This window comes from Schistocerca nitens, chromosome 3 (assembly GCF_023898315.1).
Source record: "Schistocerca nitens isolate TAMUIC-IGC-003100 chromosome 3, iqSchNite1.1, whole genome shotgun sequence".
Classification (NCBI taxonomy): Eukaryota; Metazoa; Arthropoda; class Insecta; order Orthoptera; family Acrididae; genus Schistocerca; species Schistocerca nitens.
Genome location: NC_064616.1, coordinates 859,526,751 through 859,547,659, shown reverse-complemented (window position 1 = coordinate 859,547,659; position 20,909 = coordinate 859,526,751). Strand labels below are relative to the sequence as shown.

Genomic DNA, 20,909 nt, shown 5'->3' with positions numbered 1-20,909 from the left:
TGAAGAGTTTCCTCATGGATCACTTCTTCTATTCTGTTGAGGAGTTCCTTGAAAAATTAAGCTGATTCTTATGTTGTATTATTGAGTTCGTTTACTTAAACTTATGGCTTGACTTTTTTGGGTTCATAAATATTTTGTTTTATTCGTTATTACTTTTACATTGTAATTTGATGTACTGACACGTTCCATGACCTTGGAGATTTGCTCCTCAATTTGGTCCTACAGAACTTGACATTTAAATAAATAAACACACTGGGGTGACAAAAGTCATGGGATATCTCCTAATACTGTGTTGGACTTTCTTTTGCCCAGCATAGTGTAGCAACTCAACATGACATAGACTCAACAAGTCGTTGGAAGTTCTCTGCAGAAATACTGAGCCGTGCCACCTCCATAGTCATCCATAATTGTGAAAGTGTTGCCACTGCAGGATTTTGTGCACAAACTGCCCTCGTGATTGTGTCCCATAAATGTTTGATGGGATTCATGTCTGGTGATCTGGGTGGCCCAATCATTCACTCAAACCGTCCAGAATGTTCTTCAAACCAATTGTGAACAATTATGGCCCAGTAATATGGCTCATTGTCATCCATAAAAATTCCATTGTTGTTTGGAAACATGAAGTCCATGAATGCTAAATGGAAAATGGTCTTTAAGCTGCCAAACATAACAATTTACAGTCACTGACTCAGTCCATTCCCTTGAATCACAGCCATCACCATTATGGAGCCACCACTAGCTTGCACAGTGCCTTGTTGACAACCTGGGTCCATGGCTTTGTGGGGTCTGTGACATAGTCAAACCCTACCATCAGCTCTTACCAATTGAAATCAGGGCTCATCTGTGACCAGGCCATGGTTTTCCAATGGTCTAGGGTGCACCCGATATGTTCACGAGCCCAGGAGAGGACTGCAGGTGATTTCATGCTGTTAGCAAAGGCACGCACATTAGTCATCTGCTGCCATAGCCCATTAATGCCAAATCTCGCCACACTGTCCTAACGGATAAATTCGTCATATATCCCACATTGATTTCTTTGGTTATTTCACACAAAAAAACACTGCTCTCGATCGTGAATGGATCTCAGAATATTGAATTCTCTAATGATTTCCAACATGGAATGCCTCACGTGCCTAGCTCCAACTATCATTCCACATTCAAAGTCTGTTAATTCCCATCATGTGGCCATAATCTCACTGGAAACGTTTTCATGACTCAGCTGAGTACAAATGACAGCTCCGCCAATGCACTGCCCTTTCGTACCTTGTGTACGTGATACTACCTTCATCTGTATGTGTGTGTGTATCACTATCCTGTGACTTTCATCACCCCATTGTATGTCAGTGTAGCAGAAAGAAGATGTAATTGATGTAAATGGTGTCATACCAAGAACATTTCTCTTGAAAGAATTAAAAACTTTTATGAGACAATATTTCTGGTAAGTACTTACCATCAGGAAGAGAATTGTGTAGTACTGCTAATAGGCACAAGTAAAAGTACACACACCATCCTAGCTTTTGTAACTGTTAGTTCCTTTCTTGGGGAGGAAGGGGGGACAGGCTGGGGAAGGTTAAAAAGTTGACAGGTCTCTCAGACCACAGGATGAGAGCCACCTTCCCATTGTGAGCATGAGGGGAGACAAAGATGAAGTTACAGGCAGTAGAGGGAGAGACCACCAAGCAAATTAAAAATATTGTTAGCCAAAGAAAGAGGTGAAAACATTGCTAAACACTGAAAAAAGTTTCTAAACATGGGAAGAGGTCAGTGTATATAGAATAAAATGTTACTGAAGACTGAAGAGATTGCTCCATACCAAAAAAGACTGCAGGTAAGAATAGCAGGCAGCACACAGATGAAAGAAAATGAGGATGCTGAAAAGGTGGTTAATTGTATCAAAAGAAAGAGTCATTTGAGATAGCAAAAATTTTTGCGAGTCAAAATTGCTGGCAAGGACTTATCTTCAGGTGGTAAAATTTCCTCTCATCATTGCAAAACTGCATTTAATGACCTACATTGTCCAGTGTGTGCTTAAGCATTCCTGTAAAAGTCTCATAGTTGATGCAAATGCTTAAAATTAAAAGCAGATGTAGTGACATGAAGTAACGCTCGTAAAGTACCCTTGTTCTTTTTTTCCCCCTGTATCAGAAATTATGCAGTTTGGTGTAGTTCCATATAAAATGTATGTTTAATTTTTAGACATCTGTCTTATATTTTATGCATTGGGTACATATTTTTATATATCAATTGTTTTAGGATTCTGCACTCATGGGGCCAACTGGACTGAAAGTTGGAGACAGGGTGGTGGCAATAAATCAGTGTGAAGTTTTGGATTCAGAGACTTGGTATCACTGTACTTTATTGGCAATCAAACAACCAAGTCCTGGATATTGTATATCAGCTGAGTTGGTCAAGGAACATGATGAATCTGTGCCAGGTAACTCCTACAGATTGTTGTCACATGAAAAGTTTTCAAATGTTGACCCTCTATTCCAGAACTGTAATTATTTACCTGTGATATTGTTGTAAAACATATTAATCAGTTATTAATTTTTAGCCAGATACATGTTATTGACATTCCCAGTAAATGAAGGATTTCAACAACTGTGTTGAATGGATGGAAAATCAGACTTGTACAATGACTTGCTGACATTGCAGGATATACTGTAATCTACTCACCTTGTGCAGTCATTCATGGCTTGTGTTTGCTTCCTTGGTGAAGTCTAGAGCTGTTGAACTGCTAAAAAAACTACACTCCTGGAAATTGAAATAAGAACACCGTGAATTCATTGTCCCAGGAAGGGGAAACTTTATTGACACATTCCTGGGGTCAGATACATCACATGATCACACTGACAGAACCACAGGCACATAGACACAGGCAACAGAGCATGCACAATGTCGGCACTAGTACAGTGTATATCCACCTTTCGCAGCAATGCAGGCTGTTATTCTCCCATGGAGACGATCGTAGAGATGCTGGATGTAGTCCTGTGGAACGGCTTGCCATGCCATTTCCACCTGGCGCCTCAGTTGGACCAGCGTTCGTGCTGGACGTGCAGACCGCGTGAGACGACGCTTCATCCAGTCCCAAACATGCTCAATGGGGGACAGATCCGGAGATCTTGCTGGACAGGGTGGTTGACTTACACCTTCTAGAGCACGTTGGGTGGCACGGGATACATGCGGACGTGCATTGTCCTGTTGGAACAGCAAGTTCCCTTGCCGGTCTAGGAATGGTAGAACGATGGGTTCGATGACGGTTTGGATGTACCGTGCACTATTCAGTGTCCCCTCGACGATCACCAGTGGTGTACGGCCAGTGTAGGAGATCGCTCCCCACACCATGATGCCGGGTGTTGGCCCTGTGTGCCTCGGTCGTATGCAGTCCTGATTGTGGCGCTCACCTGCACGGCGCCAAACACGCATACGACCATCATTGGCACCAAGGCAGAAGCGACTCTCATCGCTGAAGACGACACGTCTCCATTCGTCCCTCCATTCACGCCTGTCGCGACACCACTGGAGGCGGGCTGCACGATGTTGGGGCATGAGCGGAAGACGGCCAAACGGTGTGCGGGACCGTAGCCCAGCTTCATGGAGACGGTTGCGAATGGTCCTCGCCGATACCCCAGGAGCAACAGTGTCCCTAATTTGCTGGGAAGTGGCGGTGCGGTCCCCTACGGCACTGTGTAGGATCCTATGGTCTTTCCGTGCGTCGCTGCGGTCCGGTCCCAGGTCGACGGGCACGTGCACCTTCCGCCGACCACTGGCGACAACATCGATGTACTGTGGGGGCCTCACGCCCCACGTGTTGAGCAATTCGGCGGTACGTCCACCCGGCCTCCCGCATGCCCACTATACACCCTCGCTCAAAGTCCGTCAACTGCACATACGGTTCACGTCCACGCTGTCGCGGCATGCTACCAGTGTTAAAGACTGCGATGGAGCTCCGTATGCCACAGCAAACTGGCTGACACTGACGGCGGCGGTGCACAAATGCTGCGCAGCTAGCGCCATTCGACGGCCAACACCGCGGTTCCAGGTGTGTCCGCTGTGCCGTGCGTGTGATCATTGCTTGTACAGCCCTCTCGCAGTGTCCGGAGCAAGTATGGTGGGTCTGACACACCGGTGTCAATGTGTTCTTTTTTCCATTTCCAGGAGTGTATTAATACATTGCTGCAGAAGCACCCAGGAGCAATTATCGCCTAGACATAACAATATATTGGTAATAGGCAGACTGAACTGGACTGAGGGGCCCCCCAAACTGTTTAAAAGGAAAATTCTATTGAGGAAACTAAAATTACAAGGACGTATTATGTCTGGTCAGTTCTTGTCTTCAAGAAGTCAAATTCTGAGTACTATCTGATAGAAAAAGTTTATTTCCACTTTCATAGGAATGTTCAGGTACTGTCACAAGACAAAAGCAGTTAATATGGATATGAATAAACAATTTGGGTGTTCTTGCCAGTTATAGCATTGATAGTTTTATGTTAGTGTCAACAGGCTGTTGTCTTTGGTGTTATCTTTATCAGCTCTTATCATTGTGTTGACTTATCTCTTAAAATTAAATTATATTTAGTGATGCAAATTTTCAGGAAGAAATATCTTGACAGTAGCCAAGTACAACTATATGCTCTGTGTAATTTTTATCATTATATTTCGATCCCTTCATTTGCCTCATAAGTCTTGAGATTGAAATTTACTGCTGGCTTGTTACTAAAATTTGAGGGGGTAAACAGAAACAAGGCAAACATGAAAAATTATTCTTTGTCGATAAAGTGCTTGGTCACTTTTCATCTTTGTATGACAGTTTTAATTTTCTCACCAGAGTTGTCATTGAACCATGAGCAACTGTAATTATATCCTGTTATTCATTATATGGGGTGGTTATAATTAAACTTGAGAGGGCCCTCATGAAAAACGAGTGATCGTAGGAAGTTTTGTGGGAAGATTTGTAAGGACATGCAGAAGGGAAATAATGAATAAATCATTGAAAGAAACACATTTTAATTTCCATTTGAGAAGGTAATATCTGTTAATTGTGTACCATGTTTACGTTCCAGGTTATAAAAATTGCTCAGTGCAACAACTGTCTGCATATACGACAGCCTGGAACTGCACTAGAGATTGCTCTACTGCTGCCCAAAACAATGGTGGACCACAAAATGTTCAGCAGTTGTGACACAGCTCGTACACTGCTTGAAGCTCACACATTGCATCCAGCATTCTCAGCCATTCCAACAGTAACTTCTTCAACAGTTTGTGGTGCAGCTGGCCATCAACCTCTTCCAGGGGAAATTCCCAAATTGCCAGTTAATTCAAACCTCCAAATTGTGTTCTTCAAGCCCAGTGTGGAAAGAGGACCTCTCTGCATTCCTTTAATGCATTGTTACTCGCGAAGAGCAGCAGCACTATTGCTGTTGTTTTGACAAAACTGCTTTGCGAATAAAGCCTTGTTCATCTTGTCCACTTCCATGTTGACTGCCTGCAACTGTAATGCATACTGATGCTTCCGTTTCAACCGTGCACTGTCCGAACATCTTTGCTATAAAGTTGGATATCCATACGGTAAATAGTTTCCCTTCTACACTGGCTCAAGTAGCAAAAGTTTAATTATCATCACACTGTGTTGTCTTCCACTGATATGATTAAGCTTGCTTCTGGTTTTCCAAGATGTTCATTTGTGCTGCTCCAGGGGAACAGTTTTATGGAACAGTCATCTTCACAACCTGATGATGATTCCAGTTTAGGAGCAATTTCTATACATTACTTTTCCCATATTGCTGTAATTTTCCTTGAATCTTGAAGGCCAGCATACTGTAAAATACCAAGAACCATGCTACATAAAATACACTCCTGGAAATGGAAAAAAGAACACATTGACACCGGTGTGTCAGACCCACCATACTTGCTCCAGACACTGCGAGAGGGCTGTACAAGCAATGATCACACGCACGGCACAGCGGACACACCAGGAACCGCGGTGTTGGCCGTCGAATGGCGCTAGCTGCGCAGCATTTGTGCACCGCCGCCGTCAGTGTCAGCCAGTTTGCCGTGGCATACGGAGCTCCATCGCAGTCTTTAACACTGGTAGCATGCCGCGACAGCGTGGACGTGAACCGTATGTGCAGTTGACGGACTTTGAGCGAGGGCGTATAGTGGGCATGCGGGAGGCCGGGTGGACGTACCGCCGAATTGCTCAACACGTGGGGCGTGAGGTCTCCACAGTACATCGATGTTGTCGCCAGTGGTCAGCGGAAGGTGCACGTGCCCGTCGACCTGGGACCGGACCGCAGCGACGCACGGATGCACGCCAAGACCGTAGGATCCTACGCAGTGCCGTAGGGGACCGCACCGCCACTTCCCAGCAAATTAGGGACACTGTTGCTCCTGGGGTATCGGCGAGGACCATTCGCAACCGTCTCCATGAAGCTGGGCTACGGTCCCGCACACCGTTAGGCCGTCTTCCGCTCACGCCCCAACATCGTGCAGCCCGCCTCCAGTGGTGTCGCGACAAGCGTGAATGGAGGGACGAATGGAGACGTGTCGTCTTCAGCGATGAGAGTCGCTTCTGCCTTGGTGCCAATGATGGTCGTATGCGTGTTTGGCGCCGTGCAGGTGAGCGCCACAATCAGGACTGCATACGACCGAGGCACACAGGGCCAACACCCGGCATCATGGTGTGGGGAGCGATCTCCTCCACTGGCCGTACACCACTGGTGATCGTCGAGGGGACACTGAATAGTGCACGGTACATCCAAACCGTCATCGAACCCATCGTTCTACCATTCCTAGACCGGCAAGGGAACTTACTGTTCCAACAGGACAATGCACGTCCGCATGTATCCCGTGCCACCCAACGTGCTCTAGAAGGTGTAAGTCAACTACCCTGGCCAGCAAGATCTCCGGATCTGTCCCCCATTGAGCATGTTTGGGACTGGATGAAGCGTCGTCTCACGCGGTCTGCACGTCCAGCACGAACGCTGGTCCAACTGAGGCGCCAGGTGGAAATGGCATGGCAAGCCGTTCCACAGGACTACATCCAGCATCTCTACGATCGTCTCCATGGGAGAATAGCAGCCTGCATTGCTGCGAAAGGTGGATATACACTGTACTAGTGCCGACATTGTGCATGCTCTGTTGCCTGTGTCTATGTGCCTGTGGTTCTGTCAGTGTGATCATGTGATGTATCCGACCCCAGGAATGTGTCAATAAAGTTTCCCCTTCCTGGGACAATGAATTCACGGTGTTCTTATTTCAATTTCCAGGAGTGTAGCACGATAGTCTTCATAATAGCTGCTTCATTTCAGGACAGCAGCAATCTGCCCAGCCATTAATAAAGGTTTTTCGACAATTGCTCCTTAAAATTTTGAAACGCTCAGTTTACAGATTTCTGAACCATTAAGAGGTTTTCACCCTGCATATTCAGGTGCCTGGGTGTCACAAAGTTTGACTAAATGAAAAATAAGCTTCACTCAAAGCATGAGCATAGAGTCAGGAAAAGTCACTCTTGTGAAAAACTGCTTGCTTTGCAGACAGTAGATGTTGATGGATGGCTAGATTCATTAGATGGTGAATGTTCTACAGAAATGAAAGTAATATTGATTTTGCCCCAAGGTAGCATATGTTCTCAATATATGTAAATGGTATATCAGATAGGGTCAGAGGCACTATAAGATTGTTTGCCAACAATGCTCTTCCCTACAAGAATAGAGAACCGACTCGTAGCGATAACATATTAGACCTTCTAGTGACAAACAGACCCGAACTATTTGAAACAGTTAATGCAGAACAGGGAATCAGCGATCATAAAGCGGTTACGGCATCGATGATTTCAGCCGTAAATAGAAATATTGAAAAGGGTAGGAAGATTTTTCTGTTTAGCAAAACTGACAAAAAGCAGATTTCAGAGTACCTCACGGCTCAACACAAAAGTTTTGTCTCAAGTACAGATAGTGTTGAGGATTAGTGGACAAAGTTCAAAACCATCGTACAATATGCGTTAGATGAATATGTGCCAAGCAAGATCGTAAGAGATGGAAAAGAGCCACCGTGGTACAACAACCGAGTTAGAAAACTGCTGCGGAAGCAAAGGGAACTTCACAGCAAACATAAACATAGCCAAAGCCTTGCAGACAAACAAAAATTACGCAAAGCGAAATGTAGTGTGAGGAGGGCTATGCGAGAGGCGTTCAATGAATTCGAAAGTAAAGTTCTATGTACTGACTTGGCAGAAAATCCTAGGAAATGTTGGTCTTATGTCAAAGCGGTAGGTGGATCAAAACAAAATGTCCAGACACTCTGTGACCAAAATGGTACTGAAACAGAGGATGACAGACTAAAGGCCGAAATACTAAATGTCTTTTTCCAAAGTTGTTTCACAGAGGAAGACTGCACTGTAGTTCCTTCTCTAGATTGTCGCACAGATGACAAAATGGTAGATGTCGAAATAGACGACAGAGGGATAGAGAAACAAAATCGCTCAAAAGAGGAAAGGCCGATGGACCTGATGGGATACCAGTTCGATTTTACACAGAGTACGCGAAGGAACTTGCACCCCTTCTTGCAGCAGGGTACAGTAGGTCTCTAGAAGAGCGTAGCGTTCCAAAGGATTGTAAAAGGGCACAGGTCATCCCCGTTTTCAAGAAGGGATGTCGAACAGATGTGCAGAACTATAGACCTATATCTCTAACGTCGATAAGTTGTAGAATTTTGGAACATGTATTATGTTCAAGTATAATGACTTTTCTGGAGACTAGAAATCTACTCTGTAGGAATCAGCATGGGTTTCGAAAAAGACTGTCATGTGAAACCCAGTTCGCGCTATTCGTCCACGAGACTCAGAGGGCCATAGACACGGGTTCACAGGTAGATGCTGTGTTTCTTGACTTCCGCAAGGCGTTCGATACAGTTCCCCACAGTCGTTTAATGAACAAAGTAAGAGTATATGGACTATCAGACCAATTGTGTGATTGGATTGAGGAGTTCCTAGATAACAGAACGCAGCATATCATTCTCAATGGAGAGAAGTCTTCCGATGTAAGAGTGATTTCAGGTGTGCCGCAGGGGAGTGTCATAGGACCGTTGCTATTCACAGTATACATAAATGACCTTGTGGATGACATCGGAAGTTCACTGAGGCTTTTTGCAGATGATGCTGTGGTGTATCGAGAGGTTGTAGCAGGTCAGCAACTGGAAGCAGTTAATTCCATAAATTATCTGGGAGTACGCATTAGGAGTGATTTAAAATGGAATGATCATATAAAGTTGATCTTCGGTAAAGCAGATGCCAGACTGAGATTCATTGGAAGAATCCTAAGGAAATGCAATCCAAAAACAAAGGAAGTAGGTTACAGTACGCTTGTTCGCCCAGTGCTTGAATACTGCTCAGCAGTGTGGGATCCGTACCAGATAGGGTTGATAGAAGAGATAGAGAAGATCCAATGGAGAGCAGTGCACTTTGTTACAGGATCATTTAGTAATCGCGAAAGCGTTACGAAGATGATAGATAAACTCCAGTGGAAGACTCTGCAGGAGAGACGCTTAGTAGCTCAGTACGGGCTTTTGTTAAAGTTTCGAGAACATACCTTCACCGAAGAGTCAAGCAGTATATTGTTCCCTCCTACGTATATCTCGCGAAGAGACCATGAGGATAAAAGCAGAGAGATTAGAGCCCACACAGAAGCATACCGACAATCCTTCTTTCCACGAACAATACGAGACTGGAATAGAAGGGAGAACCGATAGAGGTACTCAGGGTACCCTCCGTCACACACCGTCAGGTGGCTTGCGGAGTATGGATGTAGATGTAGATGTAGAATGCATCATCGTTGGACAATCATAAGGAAATGGAGAAAGACTTGGACAAAGTTTCCACTTGATGTAACAAATGTTAGCTGTTTGTAAATGTTGATTAATGCAAGAAAATGCTTATAACAAAGGGAAAGAATCATATAGTACCCAGGATTAGTAGTGAACATATGAAATAGGATGAACATGTCATATCAGTATTAACAAAGCAGAATAGAGGAATTTTATTTGTGGTAACATGCTAGTGCAATGAATTCTAGTGTATTGTTTCAGCGTTTGGATTCCTTATAAAGGTGGCATGGCAATAGACACTGAACAAATTTAGAGACACACTGCTGGGTTCATAATGTTTAGTATAACTACATAAATGTAAGAGAAATGATCAAAGAACTTAAATCAGAAGGTGACATTCTTATAAGGAATTCATTGGGTTAATTTATATAACTTTTATTCAGATAAAGTAGTGTGACTATTATGCTACCACCATTGTACACCTTGAGTAGTGATGATGGGAATAAGATGAGGTAGATTATGTTGGGCATAGAGATATTCAGATGGTTATTTTTCTGTTGCTCATTATGCAAATGGAATATGACGGAAAAGCAATAGCATTGGTACAAAGTACCCTCTGCCATGCACTGTACTTTGCCTTGAAAAATATATATGTAGATGCAGGAAAATAAACATGCAAGGGAATGGATGGAAGTGACAGCACATTAAGAGAAATAAGCACATCACCAGAAGCGACAACAACTTCATGCGAAAACTGTCCTCCATTACACTGATTAATTGAGGTTAGAGAGAATATGTAAATGACAGGTCTCGAACTGATAATGTACTTGAAGGTTGTAGTGGGAAACACCCAACTGAATTCTGCATCAATATATGACATATGCTATGAAAGAAGATATGCCTAAACTGTGAGGACTTGCAGGTAGAAGAGGCTGACAGTTTTAAATTCTCAGTGTTATAGAACTGCTGAAACTTCTAAATAAAACTATACTTTCAGTGTGAATGTGTCAGACATAGGTGACATGAAAAAAATAGACATAATATGCTTACTTTGATTTCATAATGGCATACTGTGTAATTACAATTATTTCTGGTTTTAACTCAAAAACATCCTGTGGAAAACTCTTTGAATAACTGTGTGTACTTACTACTATATCTCAGCATATGTATTACTCAGTAAAGTTTGTTTCTGTAACAGACAGTTCATTAAACCCATACTAAGATTTAGAACAGGTGACATAAAGACTTACTTTGGTCCAGAAAGGTGTCCATTTTTCGGCCACAGTAATTTTCTAGTAACTATAAAAAGTTTAGGCACAAATAAAATACTGTTTAAGAGGAGCCTGAAGGACATACTGGTGGCCAACTCTTTCTACTTCATCAACAAATTTATTAACAGTACATATTGATGTATGTGTTACCAATAGTATCACATAATGTGAGTGCCATGTAATTTACAAGTTATGCTCAACTAATGGAATATAACTGTCATAACTGTCCTTCATCACAGATCTCTCTCTCTCTCTCTCTCTCTCTCTCTCTCTCTCTCTCTCTCTCTCTCTCTCTGTCTGTCTCTCTCAATCACACACACACACACACACACACACACACACACACGGAACACTGCATGCATTTGGTGAGTAGTGATCATTATACATATTAATGTGTCTATATTCGCATGTTTGTGCAACTGTAGCATTAAATTGTAAACAAAAATGAGCCATTTTTAAAGCTTGGTTCCCATCCTCAAGGGCCACTTGTCTAAGTACCTGTAGAATGAGTAGTAAAGCAGAGTGTATTGATTCTGTGTAAAATATTCATTCTATGTTCTGTTTTAATTACATGTCCCAAATCCATGAGGATCTCATAACTATGGTGCAGGGATTGGCAGTACACCATAAATGTGAATAAATGTAGCATGTTACACAGATACAAATATGGAGAGACCCATTACTGTTCAAGTATGCTGTTGCTGAGTGGGTTCAGACAGAACAGATCCTGTGCAGATAACCTCCTTATTTTACTACAGATCATGGAGAAACATAACAGCGGGGAAGGAGCTACACACTGCCTTTATAGATTTAGCAGAAGCATATGATACAGTTCCTAGAACAAAACTGTAGGAAGCTGTGAACAATATAGATATGGATGACCATCCTTTACAGATTGGTATTGAAATGTTCAGAACTAGTAAGGTACAGGTAAAAAGAGTGTCAGAATTATCAGAACCTGTTAATGTTACAAAATGGCTAAGACAGGGTTGCATTCGATCACCCACATAGACATAGACATAGAAATGGCTCTTCAAAGAAGGAAGAATAGCTGTAGAGAAATGCGATGTACAGGTGTTTGTGTTATTTTCTCTGGTGATGAGGTCACTCTAAAATAAGATGAATACAGTCTTGAATTCATGGTATAACATTTGTATCAGGAATATGACAAATGGGAACTACAGATAAGTGTAACAAAACTTTAATATCTGGAGGTGAATAGGGGCACTGGTTTTGAAGTACACATTAATGATGAAGTAATTATGAGACTGGTAGAGAAATTTATATATCTAGGGGCATGTATTGACAAAAGTGGATTGGGTAATGCAGAAATAAAATGGAGAATACAGCAAAGCAGAAAAGTAATAGGGTGTATCAATTCTTGTTGGTGGGCCAAGAACATTTCTAACAACAATAAGAGAGGAGTGCCTAAGCCAGTGATTGAATCTGTCCTATGCTATGGGTCAGAACTATAGATTTTAAATGCTGACCTCAAAAGAAGACTAGTAGCTGTAGAAATGGGTTATTTACAAAGGAGGGCCAGGGAGCTGAACAGGATGCACTAGACACTGGCAAAATCTCACATAAGTGTTGTTCCAGTAAATGCTATTGGTAGGTGGGGATACACTACACATGGCCTGCACCTGAATAGGATGGGGAAAACTAAGTTAGCTTCTCTATTAGGAGAAACTGTAAGGGGGTCCACAGTCACACAAGGGGTGATCCCTGTGGTTAATGGATCCAGGCAGTCAGGTTTCTTAGGTTAAATCCAAAGTCCAGACAGATGACAATCAAGATAAATAGAATAAAAGAAACTTCACGTACAGTTAATTGGGATAAAGCTAAAGGCAGTATCAACATACTCCATCAAAATATCAGGGGAATAAAAAATAAAGTATATGAGCTATCAGTGTGTTTAGATGATCTCAAAAATAAGAATGAGATTGATATAATCTGTCTGTCTGAACACCATGTAACTGTGGGCGTGGATAGTGTCAGTATAAGTGGGTATAATTTAGCATCTTACACTTGTAGATCTAGGATGGATAAAGGAGGAGTTGCCATTTTCATAAAACAAGGGTATAAAAGCAAAACTGTAGAAGTAAGCAAATTTTGTGTTGATCAACACTTTAAGGTTTGTGCATGTGAACTTCAGCTATATAATGTAGTATTGATATTAGCAACAGTCTACAGGTCCTCATTAGGAGACTGGGAGCTGTTCATAAAAAAGTTTTACTCCCTATTATGCTGTCTGTCAGACAAAAAGAATAAGTTATTAATCTGTGGTGATTTCAATGTAAACTTTCTAAGTAATACTGATAGGAAAAGTGAACCAGAAGTGTTATTAACAACATATAACTTAGAATCAGTGATCAATTTCCCTACATGTATAGCTCAGGACAGTAGCACGCTAATACCAGGAGTATCGGTATGAAATGAGCATTTTTTGTGAAAATGAAACACTAATTTTGAATTTAAAAGTAAAAACATTTTATTCAAAGTACTGACCATTGCTTTCTATACATTTTGACCACCTTTCTGGCAATTTGTGGGCACCACGCCAATAGAAATGTTCGTCTTTTGAAGCAAACCAGTCAGACACCCAATTTTCGACTTCTTCATAGGAATCAAAGTGTTCCTCAGCCAATGCGTGTCCCATTCATGAAAACAAATGGTAGTCGGAAGGGGCCAAGTCTGGTGAATACGGCAGGTGGGGTAGCAGCTCCCAGCCAAGTGTTTTGATTGTATCCTGAACCAGTTTTGCTTTGTGTGCAGGTGCATTGTTGTGTAAAAAAATTACTTTGCCATGTCTTCTGGTCCATTCTGGTCTTTTTTCAACCAATGCATAGTTCAAATTGATCATTTGTTGTCTGTAGCGATTAGTATTCACAGTTTCACCGGGTTTTAGAAGCTCATGATACACCACACCTTTCTGATCCCACCAAACACGGAGCATTGTCTTCTTGCCAAATCGATCTGGTTTTGCAGTAGATGTTGATGGTTGTCCCAGATTAACCCATGATTTTTCCTGTTTAGGAGTCTTAAAATGAGTCCATCTTTCATCGCCAGTAACAATTTGATGCAAAATTGGTTTCTTTCATGTCTTTGAAGCAAAATTTGACAAATGGTTTTTCGGTTTTCCATCTGTCTTTCATTAAATTCATGTGGCACCCATTTTCCACACTTTTGGATCTTTCCCATAGCCTTCAAATGGTCAGAAATTGTTTGTTGTGCAACATTTAACATTTCTGCCATTTGCTTCTGACTCAAAGTATCATCTTCATCTAATATTGCTTGCAATGTGTCTTTGAACTTTTTTGGTGGTCTTCCACGTTCTTCATTTCTTACATCAAAATACACTCCTGGAAATTGAAATAAGAACACCGTGAATTCATTGTCCCAGGAAGGGGAAACTTTATTGACACATTCCTGGGGTCAGATACATCACATGATCACACTGACAAAACCACAGGCACATAGACACAGGCAACAGAGCATGCACAATGTCGGCACTAGTACAGTGTATATCCACCTTTCGCAGCAATGCAGGCTGCTATTCTCCCATGGAGACGATCGTAGAGATGCTGGATGTAGTCCTGTGGAACGGCTTGCCATGCCATTTCTACCTGGCGCCTCAGCTGGACCAGCGTTCGTGCTGGACGTGCAGACCGCGTGAGACGACGCTTCATCCAGTCCCAAACATGCTCAATGAGGGACAGATCCGGAGATCTTGCTGGCCAGGGTAGTTGACTTACACCTTCTAGAGCACGTTGAGTGGCACGGGATACATGCGGACGTGCATTGTCCTGTTGGAACAGCAAGTTCCCTTGCCGGTCTAGGAATGGTAGAACGATGGGTTCGATGACGGTTTGGATGTACCGTGCACTATTCAGTGTCCCCTCGACGATCACCAGTGGTGTACGGCCAGTGTAGGAGATCGCTCCCCACACCATGATGCCGGGTGTTGGCCCTGTGTGCCTCGGTCGTATGCAGTACTGATTGTGGCGCTCACCTGCACGGCGCCAAACACGCATACGACCATCATTGGCACCAAGGCAGAAGCGACTCTCATCGCTGAAGACGACACGTCTCCATTCGTCCCTCCATTCACGCCTGTCGCGACACCACTGGAGGCGGGCTGCACGATGTTGGGGCGTGAGCGGAAGACGGCCTAACGGTGTGCGGGACCGTAGCCCAGCTTCATGGAGACGGTTGCGAATGGTCCTCGCCGATACCCCAGGAGCAACAGTGTCCCTAATTTGCTGGGAAGTGGCGGTGCGGTCCCCTACGGCACTGCGTAGGATCCTACGGTCTTGGCGTGCATCCGTGCGTCGCTGCGGTCCGGTCCCAGGTCGACGGGCACGTGCACCTTCCGCCGACCACTGGCGACAACATCGATGTACTGTGGAGACCTCACGCCCCACGTGTTGAGCAATTCGGCGGTACGTCCACCCGGCCTCCCGCATGCCCACTATACGCCCTCGCTCAAAGTCCGTCAACTGCACATACGGTTCACGTCCACGCTGTCGCGACATGCTACCAGTGTTAACGACTGCGATGGAGCTCCGTATGCCACGGTAAACTGGCTGACACTGACGGCGGCGGTGCACAAATGCTGCGCAGCTAGCGCCATTCGACGGCCAACACCGCGGTTCCTGGTGTGTCCGCTGTGCCGTGCGTGTGATCATTTCTTGTACAGCCCTCTCGCAGTGTCCGGAGCAAGTATGGTGGGTCTGACACACCGATGTCAATGTGTTCTTTTTTCCATTTCCAGGAGTGTAATTATTTCTGACCCGTTGAAACCATCTTTTGTATGTTGCTTCTGATAGAGCAGGATCACCATATGCCTCGACAAGCATTCAATGCAACTCTGCAGCACTTTTTTTCAAATGAAAACAAAAAATTAATGCTTTCCGCAAATCATCACTTTCTGGTACAAAATTCGACATTGTTAACACTATGAAGACATATGATGATGATTGTTCCATGACTTGATGTATACTAAATATCTTTGACAGATGTCATACCAACCAAACAAAAACAATTAAGGCTCGTTTACAACAAATGTTCCCTATCGACACATTTGTATCTTAACGCTCATTTCATACTGGTACACCTGGTAGATAATGTATTTGTACAGAAAGAGGATGTAAAACAAACATGTGCTTTCCCTGTGGTAAATGGGTTGTCAGACCATGATGCGCAACTGGTTAACTTACAAAACCTAACAGGGTGTACAGTTCAGAAACCATTTAGTAAAAGTGTGAGGTCGCTCAACCCCATATCTATACAGCACTTCAGAGAAAGCTTAAGAAATGTTAATTGGGGAGATGTATATAATGAGCCCAATGCTAATGATAAGTGCAAAACATTTCTTGATAAATTTATATCACTCTTTGAACATTGTTTCCCAAAGAAAATTACTAAGTGTACACCACACACTTTTCAAAGAAACCTTGGATTACTACCGGTAAAAACTGTATGAGACAGCAAGAAATAGTAAAGATCCAGAAGTAGTTTTACACTATAAAAATTATTGTAACATACTGAGAAAAGTTGTAAGGAAATCAAGAAATATGTACGTTAGAGGAGAAATTAACAACTCCGGCAATAAAATCAAATCAATATGGAATGCTGTTAGACGGGAGACAGGAAAAGTAACCACTAGGGTAGGTAGTATTACTGTTAAAAAGAACAAGACCATCCTAACCAACAGTACACAAGTAGCTAATGTATTTAACAATCATTTCTTAAGTGTAGGAGAAAAAATTGGTGAGAACAGTTCAAAAGAAAAAGCTAGGCAGAACATGGAAGAGTCTGTTTTGAAAAAAATTAGTCAGATTAAGTTTCACCTAACAACTTCTTGTGAAATAAGTAAAATTATTAAATCTCTGAAAAATAAATGTTCTGTTGGAATAGATGTCATCTCTAATAAGATATTAAAACAGTGTGGAGCAATTACAGCTGATGTTCTGAGTCACATATGCAATGCATCACTAACTCATGGTATTTTCCCAGACAGGTTAAAATATGCCATTGTCAGGCCTCTCTACAAAATGGGGGTCACCACAGATGTCAACAATTATCAGCCAGAATCCTTGCTTACAGCATTCTCCAAAATCTTCGAGAAAGTAATGTACTCAAGAGTGGTTAGCCATCTCAACAGTAATGGGATACTTAGTGAATCACAGTTCAGATTTCAAAAATGCTGTTCCACTGAGACAGCAATATACAATTTTACTGTCCACATAATAGAGTCTTTAAATAGTTAAACGTCACCAATAGGAATTTTCTGTGACTTGTCCAAACCATTTGATTGTGTGAACCATGACATTATGTTACAGAAATTAAAATTCTGTGATATAAATGGAATAGCATATGAGTGGTTTAAGTCATACCTACAGAACAGGAAGCAAAAAGTTTCCTTATATGGGTCAAGTGGTTTAAATAAGTTTGCCACTTCATCTAACTGGGGTGAAATTACATTAGGTGTTCCACAGGGTTCAATCATGGGTCCTCTTCTGTTGTTGATATATGTGAACAACCTCCCTTCTTATCTGAAACAGGAAGCTGAATTACACTGTTTGCTGATGATACAAGCATCATTATTAATCCAGTAAAAGAAAGTCCAATTGAAAATGATACAAGTAAGGTCTTTGGGAAAGTCATTAATTGGTTTCCTGCAAATGGGCTTGCTCTAAACTTTGAAAAAACACAGTACATCCAATTTTTTGCTGCAAAAAGTACAGTTCCTTCAATAAATATAACACATCAACAGAATTCAGTAGACAGGGTAGAGCATACTAAGTTTTTGGGTGTACATATAGATGAAAATCTTTATTGGAAAATTCATATTTTGGATCTCGTAAAGCGACTAGGTTCAGCAACTTTTGTGATCAAAATAATTTCCAATTATGAAGATATAGAAATTAGTAGGCTAACATACTTTGCATACTTTCCCTCTCTGATGTCATACGAAATAATATTTTGGGGTAACTCAACATTTAGACAAACAGTATTCACTGCTCAAAAGAAAGTGGTTAGAGTAATGTGTGGGGTTCATAGTCGCACATCTTGTAGGCATCTTTTTAAAATATTGGGAATTCTTACAACAGCCTCACAATACATCTACTCACTAATGAAATTTGTTCTCAAGAACATGGACCAGTCTAAAAACAACAGTGTTATTCATGATTATAATACCAGAAAAAAGAAAGACTTACACCATCCTTTGCTCAACCTATCTTTGGCACAGAAAGGGGTAAAATATGCTGCTATAAAAATTTTCAACAAATTACCAGATGAAACAAGGTGTCTGACAGACAGCAGTAATAGCTTCAAAAATAAATTGAAATCATATCTCCTTGACAACTCCTATACCATAGATGAATTCTTGAATAGTAATAAATAAGTTTATAAATATAGTATATGCATTTTGTGCCATTTAAGGGAATGGGGTAAATAATAGAAATATTAATCTTTAACTCTGTATTGTAATTATATATTAAAAAATTTTGTTTCATATGTGCATTTCTTGAGCACTTGACACATTCCACATCATAACGGCTACCGTACCGTGCGATTGATCAATGGAACACGCAACCAACTAACTATCAAGAATCAAGAAAAAGACTAATGTTGAAGTAATAGCTAGAATGAAGGCAAATGAAACAGTGATAGATAGAACTGAAAGAAAATCATTAAAGTGATATGGGTATTTGCTGAGGAAGCCAGATCACTGGTGGCCAAAGAAAATTTTTGAATGGAAACCACCTGGCAGATCATGATACTCTTTGAAAAACCACATCAACAAAATAATGCAGCAGGGCAGTGTACCCATGGAGGCTTGGCAGAAGATAACAGGAATACAGCAAAATATTGTTATTAAGTGAACCTTGTGTTATTAATTCTGTAATAATAATAATAATAATAATAATAATAATAAATAGCAACAACAATAAAATATCTCAGAGTCTGTATCCATAGCAGTCTAAAACGGAAGAGCTTTATCAAACTAATTGTGGGCTTCAAATCAGTGAAATAATTCTAAGGAAATGTAATTCATTCATGAAAGAAGTGGCTTACATACCGATTCGTGAGTATTACTCGTTAGTCTGGGAATGTTAATAGTAGGATTAATAAAGAAGAGCCAAAGAAGAGTGCCCTGTTTGCTCATAGGTTTGTTTAATGAACACATTGGAGATTATGCCATCAGACTCCAATAGCAGGTGCTGGAAGAGAGGCATTGTTGCGTGAAGTGTCTTATGTTGTATTGATGTAAATGAATATATGGGATGCATGCTATATCTAAATTAATTGTAAACTCTGTTATGTCTTCCATTCTTCATCATTCACTCAAGACTTGTTACTCATGATTATTTTAAATATGCTGACACACTACATCCAAAACCATTGCGATAACAAAAATATGTCACATTGAATGGTCATTCTTTAGCAACACCTCATAAAAATCTACCTTATATGTGTAATTTAAGTTTTGCTAGTGTACATTTTGTATTTCAGTAGCTCTTAATTGTAAATAACAGTATGTTCTCGATTGCTACTGCATATGTTGTTGCACTGTTGGCACAACCTTTATCAGTTATTTTTTGGCAATTTATTGCAATGTATTATTTGATGTCAATTAGACCATACCTTTTCATATTGTCATGTATATATTGCTGTTGTTTACTGTAGATGTAAAAAAGGGAAAAGAAATCTAAATTCTACCCAGTCATTTGAACCATGTCTCAAAAGATATTTTTATTCTCACTTTCCAGTTCGACAGCTTCCTAATGGTGCAGTTGACTGTTGTGGAATGAACAGCCCAGATCACCTCTGCTTTGAATATTTGGAAAAGGAAGGAGGAACACTAGAGTTACCTCAGCATTCTTGTCTACCAGGTCGAAAAGTGGTTGAATCTGCTGCACTTATGTGCTCAAAAGCTACTGACTGTACATCAGATCTCCACTGCTTAAAGCCATCCCTTGAAAATTCAACAAGACTTGTTCGAATCGAAAGATTAGATGCAAAGGTAGTTTTATTTTTGGGTCGACCAGCTGAAATCTATCATACAGTTGCAGTTAGTGATTATGTTCCTTTATATTTCATTCCTTCAACGTTGCCTGAAATGGTGACCCAAATATGTAAATACTGCATATTATTTTCATCTGGATTGGCTGCAGTTAATGCCATACCATGTTTTTTTCTAGATGGTCAGTACATAATGAGAGCCTTAATTGATTTCCTGCTAGGTAAAAAAATTCCCTTAAAAAGTGTAAGGCAGACATTAGCAGTATTTATTACCATCATTGGTACATTTTTTCTTACTGTAAATGCACTCAGCATTGTTATAACAAAAGTTTATTATTTGTAATGACAGCCTACCACTGTTGCAGTTTTTCATTTGTGTATATATTACATTAAGTCTTCTTGTCTTTCTTTAGTAAGTAACTACTGTTAAAGCAGTATTTTTCATAGTGCAGCTATTAAAATTGGTTTTGATAAAAAAAATTGTGACTTAAGTTATTATTAGTGATATGATCTTTAAAATATAAGTAATTGAAATCTCTTCAGCGGATGTGTGTTATACATCTTTCATCAGACATCTCAGGTTGTATATGGCATTGAAGATAATATTATCGTATACCACTAATTCAGTTAGAGACTACAGTTGACTTCAAGGTTGATAATGTACAATGCACGAAATATGGTATGTCCATGGAAATGCTACCTTGACAGCAGTTATGTGTACCTTCCGAATAGTTATGTTATTCATTTTTGCCATTCACATTATTATGGAAATTGCAGGGGGAG

General features: G+C 41.2%; 1 protein-coding gene across 2 annotated transcripts in view; it reads left to right on the top strand.

The window, feature by feature from the left end:
* LOC126248890 (membrane-bound transcription factor site-2 protease) overlaps nucleotides 1-20,585 on the top strand; it is a 56,254-nt gene extending 35,669 nt beyond the window's left edge. The window contains exons 5-6 of one of the 2 annotated variants that reach the window (XM_049950350.1): nucleotides 2,254-2,434; nucleotides 19,874-20,585. In XM_049950350.1, coding sequence (XP_049806307.1) covers nucleotides 2,254-2,434; nucleotides 19,874-20,469 — 777 coding nt within the window. In that variant the 3' untranslated portion in view covers nucleotides 20,470-20,585. Of the gene's footprint in view, nucleotides 1-2,253; nucleotides 2,435-5,063; nucleotides 5,488-19,873 lie in introns of those variants that run through there. The other variant, XM_049950351.1, reaches the window with a different exon arrangement.
* Nucleotides 20,586-20,909: the final 324 nt, after the last annotated feature.